At 44.5% G+C, this 12,167-nt stretch overlaps 1 protein-coding gene across 2 annotated transcripts; it reads left to right on the top strand.

Moving 5' to 3' along the window:
- Positions 1-334: 334 nt before the first annotated feature.
- atg4da (autophagy related 4D, cysteine peptidase a) lies at positions 335-11,225 on the top strand. Of its 2 annotated transcripts, XM_061830650.1 has the most exons (12): positions 335-671; positions 1,031-1,125; positions 1,801-2,071; positions 2,189-2,272; positions 4,225-4,398; positions 4,613-4,964; positions 5,044-5,108; positions 5,202-5,353; positions 5,420-5,498; positions 7,806-7,882; positions 8,107-8,226; positions 10,106-11,225. In XM_061830650.1, the coding sequence occupies exons 3-12, from the start codon at positions 1,855-1,857 to the stop codon at positions 10,283-10,285; spliced, it is 1,500 nt and encodes a 499-aa protein (XP_061686634.1). In that variant the 5' UTR covers positions 335-671; positions 1,031-1,125; positions 1,801-1,854; the 3' UTR covers positions 10,286-11,225. The 2 variants fall into 2 exon arrangements, with proteins under 2 accessions (XP_061686634.1, XP_061686633.1); XM_061830649.1 differs by lacking the exon at positions 1,031-1,125.
- The last annotated feature ends 942 nt before the right edge of the window (positions 11,226-12,167 follow it).

Genomic DNA, 12,167 nt, shown 5'->3' with positions numbered 1-12,167 from the left:
AATGAGTTTTGACACCCGTGTTTTCGATAAACACTTGGGGCTTTAAATTGACGCCACTTTTGTTCATTATGTTGAGCCAATGTCAAGTGCACTGGAGCCAAGCACAACCGACTTTGCGTGAGACATTCTGTTTTTCTTGTAAGGGGGCTGAAGGGTTTGTTACTAAAGTGTAAACTATAAAATAAAATAAGGCAGGCAGGAAAGCCGCCATACTGCCGCAGCCATTTTCTTTTAGGTTATCGCAAATGTTTGTCACGTGACTCCCGTAGGCCAATAGGAGACGAGTATGACACTCCAATCACCTCACGCGAAGTCTACATCAACCAATCGCATTGCGTGGAGGAGAGCCATCAGGAAGTGAATGTCTCAGGGAAGAAAATCTTTATTATGTATCGCCATGTTTCCCTTTTGCTGTTTCTAAAGTCAGTCGCTTTTACATTAGACAGACACTTGTCATAGTGATAAAAGCTTTTGTCTTTTTTTTAATTGCAGACATAAGGCGAGTCCGGGTTGACCGCTAGCTCGTTTACGCCGGGTATGCTAACACGAATGTCGGCTCGGTTTAGCGAATTGATAGTACAGCAAATTAAGATAAAAAAACAATCCTGAAATGGGCGAGAAAGGTAATCGCAGAAATGAGCCTGCAGTCTTCTGATCGACAAGCGTAACAGGTATGTACAGAGCTATATTCAAGCGAGCAAGCTGTGTTATAATCACAAATTAAATCTGTAAAAATCCGAATGTGTCGACTGACAGAATAATTGCTATGCTGGTTTATTTCCATGTTAAAATATTCCCCGACTGTTAAATTGTTGATTAAAATGTACATCCTTGTTGCTGTGAAATAATTCAGCAAGAGAAAACTTGATCTTTATTTCCAGTTTAGTGGGAAACCTCAAGGTCTGAAGTCAAATGACAGTCTCGTGATGCCTTCGCATAGTTACTGTCTCATCTTTTTTGATGTTCCCTTTTGGGTTTGGAAAGTCAGTTTTATTTTTTTACTGTGTATCCCCATTGTTGTGCAATGTAGCAACCGTGGATGGATGACTTGACTTTGCATTGAAGTTGTTGACGTAGCTCCCCATTCATGGTTTTTCCTGGAAGTGACAACAATAGTACACTTGCGTAAGTGTGTAATAAATCTTTGCGTTTCACCTCTTCTATTGTACCTGCTTGCAAGGATTTAAAAAAAAAAGTTAATAATGTGTAGCTCGAGGAGTTTCTTGCAGCAAATGTCACATGATGTATGCCGCTAACTGTTGTCAGGCGAATTTAAGTACGCAAAACCATCTGACTAACCTTGAGGACATTTTTGACACGGGTCGATGAAGTCTACAATTATATTCAGGGGGCAGGAAAAGTCTACTAGAACAACTGATATTTATTAGGAGTTGATCAGTGGTTCCTAAACGGTGTTAGTTTGCCAGTTTGAATGTGAATTCTGAACAGAGCCACAACCTCAGTTGTAAGAGGGTGTGCCGACTATTTTCATTACTGGTCTTAAAGGATTTGCGGTTTTCTCTTTTAATTGAATTTCACAGTTGATACAGGTCACATGAATGGTGGAAAAAGTTTTGCAACTATTTACCCCTGTCAGATTCTTATTTTATCTGGGCTGAACGGACTTGTCTTTGTTTTTTTTTTTGTACATTTGTCATCTTATTTGAAGTAGTTTTCCTCCAGATGTCATTTGAAACAATGTCGCGTCACGTTCAAAGGCCTCTCGTCTTATGGGTCTCTTTGTGCAAACGGGTCAGGAGTTAACGCTTCCTCTTCGCCCGTGTTCTGTACCCTCCGTAGTTGTTCTGTGTTGCAATGGCGCGCCCCAGAGTCCAGCTCTGACCGCTCCGGGCCATGAACTCGGTTTCCCCCACCGCGGTGCAGTACACGGGCGGAGCGATGCACAGTGAACTGGCGGAGGGCCGCAGACCGCCGGCCCCGGCGCAGCAGGGCGGCTTCGGACTCAGACCTCCGCAGAGTCCGGGTCCCGGCAGAGAAGCGAGCGAAGAGCCCGAGGAGATAGATAAACTCAAAGCCAAATTAATGTCAGCGTGGAACAACGTCAAATATGGTTTGTGGAAAATTGATTCTGCTATAAATATACTTTATGTCCGTGTGACATCCAAGATGATGAATAGTGTCAAGTCAGCTCATCTCCAAATTTATGCTACTGTCTGTTTTTGTTCAGGTTGGACTGTGAAATCAAAGACGTTCTTTAACAAGAGCTCACCAGTCACGGTCCTGGGACACTCGTATCTGCTCAATAGTGAAGGTAATCGAGCCGTCGATGCATTTTCTACACCACCTATCCTCTTCAGGGTCACAGGGTGAGAAAGGGAAAGGGCGAACCTTAGACCAGGGGTGCTCAATGTGTGGTTCGCTATTGAGTCGATCGCGGGACGGCGTGCCAAAAGAAAAAAATAAAAAAGACATCAGCCAATGTTGCCTCTATACTGCGCGCGTGCATAATTGTCCACCGCTGATGCAGTCTCTTGGCAGATATTCTGCGTTGCGCGCAAAAAAAAAAAAAAAAAATCAAATGTAAATTGAAAGTATAAGATTCAGCTATTCAGTTTGTGGCATTTTGCAATGTGGTTCAATGAGTGAGGGATGACCGGTTGTTACATCCAAAGGCAAAATTCACCTACGTACTGGACAAAAAATGAAAAGAAGAAGCCACTGGTTTCTTTTAAGCAGCACAGGGAACTTTCTCTAACAGCGACCGCTACGCCGCCACACTCTTTTTCCTAGCTTACCTTCCACCCCTCCCCCCCTTAAAGATGTACACTCGTAATTACAAACGTTACAGTACTTACACAGCCAATCAATGTGTTTTATAAAGACAGCGTCCACCACCGCTGCTTTAGTTAGCAACACAGTCTGGGCAACGCAGAGCAAAGACGAGCTGGACACGCTGATTACGTAAGAAAGTTAAAAAATAGAAATGCTGTTGTTTTAAGATGCAATGACTGTCGGAATATGTGAATAATTGAAGAAAAATTGGTTAAAGTGGACGAGATTTTCTCTTTTCCATGTGGGAAAGGTCTGATCTGAAGCCAAAGTAGAAAGTGCAGGATGAGATGGTGTGTAATAATTTAAAAAATTTCACCTTGGCACAGCTTGATCCAGGATGAAAGCACAGACAATACGGTGCACAAAAATCTAATTCTGTATTTTAAATATAGGAGGAAACATAACATTAATCTTAAAACAGTTTGGAGCATCATCATCACCCCCCCTGTCGGTAGCTCGCAATAGACTGGCGGCTTGAAAAGTAGATCTTGGGGTAAAAAAGTCTGAACACCCCAGGCTCAAAATGATACATTCAAGTTGGCGATCCCAGCTGAGTTTGAGCGAGAGGCCCGACTGGTTGCCGGCCAATTGCCGGGAACGCAATCCTCTACACCTCAACAACGCTTGCTGTAGTTATATACAATCTTTCATACCTTTTACTCCACAAGAAAAAAAGGCACACCCGCTCGTCTTTCAAGGCAATGAAAGACAAACCTGTCAGGAGTATCAGCACCGCGCCGTCGTTAGTCATCGAGCGTCCTGGTCCCGTGGCACGACATAATGGAACCATAGAAATAATGCCGTAAAATGAAACTGGAGCCAAAATCATCTTTTTTTTTTTTTTTTTGAATGAATGAATTTATTTTCCCCGTAGGCAATACTGTAAATAGAAATCATATGTTCCAGGGTTTGGGTGTTGCCATCATAAAACAGTTTTTATTAATGTTCAGTCACGAATGTGGTATGTAAATGGTAAAAGAATCAGAAACTTGTTTTAATCCAATCTTGCTTTTACGTGGACGGGAAAAACAGGCCAGCAAAGCTTTATGAATGCGAGTCGACTCGGCTGCAGAAAAAATGTGATCGGGACATCGGTTTTATTCACAAAAGATGATGAACGGATTGTGAATTATGCAACCTCAGTCGACTGCTGAGGATCAACTGTTCTCGAAAGGAGAATCAGACAGCAAAAAGTGCAATCGTGCGTTTCATAAATGTAAGAATGAAACGAGTTAAAAAGAGGAAATAACTGATGATACGGAGAACAAGAAAATGAAAGAAGTGAGGACAGCATATTGACGAGAAAGTCGGAAACGCCTACGGCGGCGTTCTCGTCAACCATTTTTTGTCATCAAAGGAATTCCGCAGATCATGCTAAACATCACATCACCGCCAACGCGTTCACCCGAGGACCGTTTGGGCTCCTTTCAGAGCAAGTGGAGCGCTTCCGCCTGGCTTTCGTGTCCCGCCTGTGGCTGACCTACAGACGGGAGTTCCCTCAGTTGGAGGGCTCCAGCTGGACCACCGACTGCGGCTGGGGCTGCATGCTGCGCAGCGGCCAGATGCTGCTGGCTCAGGGCCTGCTGGTTCATCTGATGCCCCGAGGTTTGTGACCGGCCACGACATCAGCTGCACTTGCTCCGCATCGTCAGATCTCGTCCAAGAGCTGCGTCAAATATCATTGATAATAATCAATCATAGCAAATTGGGGCACAATTCTCTTGTATTGGATCTCATTATGTCCTGACAGTTGCCCTTCAAAGTTCAAGAAGAAATACTCGACTTTGTTGCAAAGACAAGAATTTTCTGTGTTTCGTAGAGTGGACTTGGCCGGACGCTCAGCAGTTGACTGACGTGGACTTCGAAGTGTTGCGAGTACGCTCGCCGGTGCGCGTCGGCGGGGTGCCCATCCCGTCTTTCGGCTCCCCGCGGGGGTCGGGCACCCCCGAGAAGACGCCGCCGAGCCATCTGACGCCTAACAGCAGCCAGAAGAAGAGGCTCGAGTCTTCACGGGATCGACAAGCCGAAGCCGTCCACCAGAAACTGCTCGCCTGGTTCGGGGATCAACCGCCAACACCTTTTGGCGTGCACCAGCTGGTGGCCGTTGGCAGGAGTTCTGGAAAAAAGGCCGGGGACTGGTACGGCCCGTCCGTGGTGGCGCACATACTGCGGTAAATAAGATGAGGCTCGGGTGTGGATTGAAACTGTCCTGAAAACTGGACTTGACGATTGATTGATTGTCGTTTGTAGGAAAGCTGTGGCGAAAAGTGCTGTCGTTCACAATATGGCTGTGTATGTGGCTCAGGATTGTACAGGTGACCCTTTTGCTTCTCGACGTTTTTTCGTGGATCTCACGCGAGCAAGCAATGCCCGTTCTTACCCTCGCTGCGTTTTGTGTTGCATTTCAGTGTACAAGGAAGACGTTGCCCGTCTGTGCGAGGCGTCACTCGGCCACCCGCCGCCAGAAGGCGACGACCGAGCCTGGAAGTCCCTCGTCGTCCTGGTGCCCGTCCGCCTGGGCGGGGAGACCCTCAACCCGTCTTACATCGACTGCGTCAAGGTGGGATTCTCTCGCCGCGGTCGTCGTTGAACGGTTTTACGTTGACGTTTTACATTTGATTTCCAGAACATCCTCAAGCTGGAATGTTGCATTGGAATCATTGGAGGCAAACCCAAGCACTCGCTCTACTTTGTCGGCTTCCAAGGTCAGCCACGCAGCAGCTTTCTGTCTTAACTTAACTTTAAAGTTTTTACATGACGCACAACTTGAACAAAATGAGAGATCCCAACAAAATGCATTAAGATTGAAAATGACACTTTAACGGCTGGAGTTCAGATGCTTTTATGAACTGTAGAACACAATTTCTCCAATTGTTTTGGTGTCAGACTTACTGTGGTATTGATTATGATGACTTTTTCTACCTACTTTAATTACTGAACTACAAGCCATAAGTACATTTTTAAAGGAGAAAACGTTTTGTACATTCATATGCCGCACGTGCCCACATTAAAACGAGCTACAAAGAAAGACCGGTACACAGAAAGAGTTTCCAATGTTTTAGTAATATACCTTAGCACCAATGCGGTAGTAACACAGCACTAACAGGGCTGGGTTAAAAAAAACGTACCGGTAAAAGTCACTGAGACGCGGCAGCAACACTGTTCAGGATTGAAAGTGTGTGACAAAAGTCGCGTTTTATAGTCCTGAAATTACGATAGTTTAAACGAGATTTCTAATATTTCCTTAAAATGTTCAACCAACAACTTGAGCAAAAGGAAAAGGGTTTTTTAGCTCAAATTTCTCAACAAAATGCATCAATTTACTGCCTGTGGTTAAAATACAGATTTTCATATGCTTTTACAGTTCAAATGAGATTACTAATATTTCCTTAAAATAGCCAACCAATTTATAAGCACTGCACAATTTTAGTATGAATGTTTGAAAATGCTGCCTTCGGTGTAACGGTATTTTTCTATACTATTTAGTCTGATCTTTATGAGGTTGGGCTCCAGTCCAGTGGATGACATATGCACCCCTCATGAGTGCTCAACTTTTTTTTTTTTTTTTTTTTTCCTGTCAAAATAATACTTTATGACCACAACTCTTTCCCGTTTTTTTTTTTCTTATCTTTTTTTTAAACTTGGTTGTGTGCTAAAAGTGCAGTCAGGTTAAACATTTTTAAAAGAACACACTCTGTTTGCAGTGGGATTAGCACTACTTCAATGCCTTTGGGGAAACTTTTGCAGGCACCTCACTCGAACTATTGCCGTTCAGCTGCTTTTGTGGACATGCTAACTTTGCATCTTTGAACCTCCGTGTAGATACCGTAATTTCCGGCCTACAGAGCGCACTTTATTATAAGCCTCATACAAGGAAATACCATTTGGTACATACATAAGCTGCACCTGTGTAAAAGTCGCAAGTGCCCACATTGAAACCCACGTTGAAACACGAGATATTTACATAGAAACTTGGTACGCAGAAAGAGTTTTCAAAGTTTTAATACCTTAGCTTAGCTTAACATAGAAACAACATGGTAGCACAAACAGGGCTGGTTAAAAAAAAAAAACATACCGGTTAAAAAAAAGAAGGGGAAAAAAAACAGCTGCAGCAGCTACACAATAGCAGAACAGTAGGACAGCACTAACAAGGCTGGTTTAAAAAAAAAACAAAAACATACCTAAAGCACTGAGACGGGGTAATAACACAGCACCAACAGGCTAGCGCAGTGCTAACAGAGCCAGTTAAAAAAAAAAAAAAAACATACTGGTAAAAGTCACTTCCTCGGCACATATATTCCACCGGCGTCACTCTTACCTTTTCCGCTCGGGTGCCCCCTTGCTAATGCTAGCGCGGACCAGTTGAAAAAAAACATACTGGTAAAAATCACTGAGACACGGCAGTAACACAGCAGCAACAGGCTAGCGCAGCGCTAATAGGACCGGTTAAAACAAAACAACATACCGGTAAAAGTCACTTCCTCTGCGCACATATTCCACCGGCGTCACTCGGGTGCCCCCTTTCGGCCGTTAAAAAAAAAAAAAAAAATGCAGAAATTAGCCGGATCACCGCATGAATCGCAGGGTTGAAAGCGTGTGGAAGAAAAATCGCAGTTTATAGGCCGGAAATTAGGGTACTTTCCGGCATACATGGGATTACAAATGGAGGCAATTACAGTAAGAGTTGATCAGACAGTTTTGCGCTTGTGTTCCAGTTGAAATCGGCAACGCTCCCTCTGGCCTTCTTTTTAGGCCTGTCAAACTAACTGATTGATTGTCGACTGACCGCAAACTTGCTTGGCCAAAACTTTGCGACTTGGACATAATCGTGACCAATTGGACCGTGTCGGGGCGTGTTTGTTTTTCTCAATTAATGAAACTTATTTTGGAAACGCACGACAACAGCATCGGCATTACGAGAACGGAATGAATCCGTCATATCTGGGAAACGTTCTTGAGATGTCACCGCCCCCTCGCGGTAACTCCGCGCGCCCTCTCTCGCCATTTTCCAGATGAGCAGCTGCTGTATTTGGACCCTCACTACTGCCAACCGGTTGTGGACGTCACTCAAGTCAACTTCCCGCTCGAGGTCGGTTCCACGCAGCCTCTGACGTCTCCGTGCGGTTTGTTTGTCCGTCACGCTGCTTTCAGTCTGTCTGGGTTTGTATTTCCTCTCTTCTGATCCCATCAGACTGAGACCAATGCGACTTTCACACTTTTTAAAAGTGTGACCGATGAGAGATGACATCTTTAATTGTGAACTGCGGGATGCGTTTTGATCTTTTGTTTTGTTTTGTTTTTTTTTCCATGTAGTCTTTCCACTGTAGTTCTCCCAAAAAGATGCCCTTCACCCGAATGGATCCCAGCTGCACCATCGGCTTTTATGCCAGGAACAAGAAAGACTTTGAATCTTTATGTTCATCTGTCAGTCTGGTAAGTTTTAGACCCTCCGAATGCTCTTGAGCTCCTGAACAGACGCGACCTCCGGCAACTTTCAAAACGCTCCATTTACTGTCAGATAAAAGCCTCCCAAGTGGGACTTTCACGCAACTTGCGGCTTCATGAATGAAGATTATTAGAAGCCTGACAAAGCAACGTTGACCGTAATTTCCGGCCTATAAGCCGCAACTTTTTTCACACGCTTTCAACCCTGCGGTTCATGCGCTGATGTGGCTAATTTGTGCATTTTTTTTAACGGCCACAAAAGGGCACTGGAGTGGGACCGGTGGAATATATGTGCCGAGGAAGTGACTTTTACCGGTGAGGCCCTGTTAGCGCTGCGCTAAAGTGTTTTTAACTCAACATGTAAACCAAATAAATCTTGACATTTTTTAGGGCGGGAAGTAAATTTAAACAAATCAGATGATTGTGATATACTGTGATTTCCGGCCGACAGAGTGCACCTGATTATAAGCCTCAGGCAGTACATTTGTAAGGGAAATACCATTTGGTACATACATAAGCCGCACCTGTGTAAAAGCCGCAAGTGCCCGCATTGAAACACGAGATATTTACAAAGAAAGATTGTGCACAGAAAGAGTTTTCAAAGTTTTAATACCTTAGCTTATCTTAACATAGCAATAACAGGGTAGGATGTACAGAGCTGGTTTAAAAAAAAAAAAAAAACAGTAGCAAGACGGTAGCACAGCACTAACAGGGCTACCCTTTCCGGGCAGGGTTTGCAAATTTGCAACAAAATATTAATATAATTGAAAATTTTAAGTCCAGAGTATCATTTTCTGAAAGTATCAGATTTTTCTCTCTGCAAAATTTTATTTGGTCCAGAGAGGGTTAAAAAAAAAAAAAACATACTTAAATCACTGAGAGACAGCAGAAACACAGCAGCAACACACTTGCGCTGCGCCAACAGGGCTGGTTTAAAAAACAAAACAAAAAAAAAAAAAAACATACCGGTAAAAATCCCTGAGACACGGCAGTAACACAGTAGGAACACGCTAGCGCAGCGCTAACAGGGCCGGTTAAAAAAAAAAAAACATACTGGTAAAAGTCACTTCCTCGGCACATATATTTTACCGGTCTCATAGTGCCCCCTTGCGGCCGTTAGAAAAAATCCACAAATTGTCCGCATCCCCGCATAAGCCGCAGAGTTAAAAGCGTGTGGAAAGAAGTCGCCGCTTATAGGCCAGAAATTACGGTACACACATTGTTTCATTTTGGATTGGGCGTTACATCTTGGACATCGCGGCGCGGCGTCAAAGTTTGGATCGGTCGGCCATTTTTGGAAATCATTTGCTGAAACCGACGGCCCACAAACTGCGCGCCGCTGCCTCCGTCCGCATGCGCTCAGCCTGACCGCTAACGGCAAAAAGTGGCGTGGCTTCCCCCCCCCCCCCTAAGGACAGGAAATATATTTATTAGACATACTAGTGGACATTTGACATCTATTTGATCAAATACTTAAGCTAATTCAAGCAGAAGGTCAAACAGTTTCTGCTGAGAGAAAATAACATTTTTGACGGTTGCGCACACATTGTCATAATTCAACAAAAGATTATCATCTTTTATTTGTGAGACTAACTGAAAATGACAAGGCCAGTTGTAAAATCAACAATCTTCGAGTTATTGCCCCTTCAAAATAATAACGTGCCTAATTGTAGCAAAGTCTTCATTTCTGTGATCAAGTAATCGAATGTTGACTCCGCCCGACTTGTCACGCTTCCGGTATCTTTTCACCCTCCGCTCCAAAAATATGAAAATAACTTTCACGTCCAACTCGGCACGAAGCCTAAAGAACAAAAAACGACGGCCACACTCGTTGCTGACGCCGGACCGGTGTTTGTTGCCCCGGCAGGCCCTGTCGTCCTCCGCGGAGAAGTACCCCATCTTCACCTTCGTGGAGGGCCAGAGTCACGATTACGGACTCGAGGCGCACAGCAGTGACCGCACCGGCCCCGCGCCGCACATCCTGCCCCCCGGCAAGCCGGCCCGGGTCAATAACAGACGACTCAGTGATGAGTTTGTCTTCCTGTGAGACTTGGGAGTGCTGGGGTGGGGGGTCAGGAGGTCTGTTTTTCTGGAGCAGCCTGACCCGGAAGCAAAAACGTACTTCTCGACACGGACTTTATAAGCTAGCATCAATCGACTTGTCCTTCACGACTGACGATAAGTTTAAAGCGAACCTTAACAGGCCTCCAAATGTCGCATTTCCTTTTGTGAGGGGCAAGACGTGTTGTTCTCTTTGCGCACTTGTGTGTGTGCGCGCGTCCCCTTTAAATTTGTCTTTGTTTGGATTGTTTTATCAGCCGTCCGAGTGAGCACGTGTGTTTTGGCTGGTATGGAAGTAACGCCGAAGGTGAGACGTCTTGAACTGCTGTACAGTCACGTTAAGTCTTATTAGCGCACTTTGCGATGGCGTTCGTCATCTGTCGCTCTTTATTTCACGGGAAGGGGTTCACAGGATTGCGCTCCGGCGCACATGATTTTCAAATTCTGGGTTTCTTTGCTCCGCAGTTGTGCTCGTGTCACACCTTCTCGGGGACCCCCGCGTGATCATCTCATCTAGTCTTTGTTCTAATGTGAAGTCTCGCTGCTATTTCTTGTCCTCGTGGGGCCGGAGGCGTACTGGAATCGCTTCCTCGGTATGTTGCCCGATTCTGCTGGTACTCAACTTGGCAGCGCTGACGGGGGGGGGAGAAATACCACGATGAATTTCAGATTCCGTGTTTAAAAGTAAAATTCAAGGTAAGAAGACAAAACGTGACAAATGATTGTACATTAAAAGTTGTCAATTTAGAGACGAAACGTTTTGCTGTCATCACATTTTACCCGCGTTGTATTTATTGCTTGAGTTTTGCTTTATTTGAATCTTGCATATGATGTTTTTGTACGTGACAGCCATTCTAGTCTACACTGCAACACCGACTACTCATCAGCACAATAAAGAAAAATAAATGCCTTTCCAAAGGCAAATAGTGATGCTGCCTTTATTGACATCAGTTCGACTACATATTTCTTTGATTGTGGCCGTTGTTGGAGCACAAAAGCGCAACGTGCCAAACAACCCTCACTATAACGCAAGGGGCCCTTCTACTGTGCGCCGCTAAAACCACAAATACATTTTACCTGTAAATCTATATATATATATATAGAGAGAGAGAGGGAGAGACATATCTATCCATTTTCTTAGCCGCTTATCCTCACAAGGGTCACAGGGAGTGCTGGAGCCCATCCCAGCTGTCAACATGCAGGAGGCAGGGTACACCCTGAACTGCGCAGGGCACAAGAAGACAAAACGGCCGCACTCACAATCACACCTAGGGGCAATTTAGAGTGTCTGATTAATGTTGCATATTTTTGGGGATGTGGGAGGAAACCCACGCAGGCACGGGGAGAACATGTAAACTCCACACAGGTGGGTCAGCCATTGAACCCTGGACCTCAGAACTGTGAGGCCAACACTTTACCAGCTGCTCCACCGTGCTGCCTGTACGTATATGTCTATCAATTCATCTATTTTCTTCACCGCTTATCCTCATAAGGGTCACGGGGAGTGCTGGAACCTATCCCAGCTGTCAACGGGCAGGAGGCGGGGTACACCCTGAACTGGTCGCCAGCCAATTGCAGGGCACATAGAGTATATATGTCTTTATATACATAATTTTAATAAAATGCTTATGAACAGCTCTTTGAATAGAGAACACAGATACCACCTGTGTTGGTATAGAGTAGACTGGTATTATCTCTTATTGGTCTGTATTAAAAAACATCTGTTAATTTTAAAAAAAAAAATGTGGTGACTTAAGTTGCATTATGACAATTTTCCACAGGATATGCACAACTCAAAGAGAAGAAACATTACAGGTAATGTTTTTTTTTCCTATAATGTGAACGTCTCTGCTGTTTTGTTTATTTTT

This window comes from Syngnathoides biaculeatus, chromosome 9, assembly GCF_019802595.1.
Source record: "Syngnathoides biaculeatus isolate LvHL_M chromosome 9, ASM1980259v1, whole genome shotgun sequence".
Classification (NCBI taxonomy): domain Eukaryota; kingdom Metazoa; phylum Chordata; class Actinopteri; order Syngnathiformes; family Syngnathidae; genus Syngnathoides; species Syngnathoides biaculeatus.
Note: the sequence above shows the minus strand (reverse complement) of the source record. Positions and strands in the feature narration are given on the sequence as shown.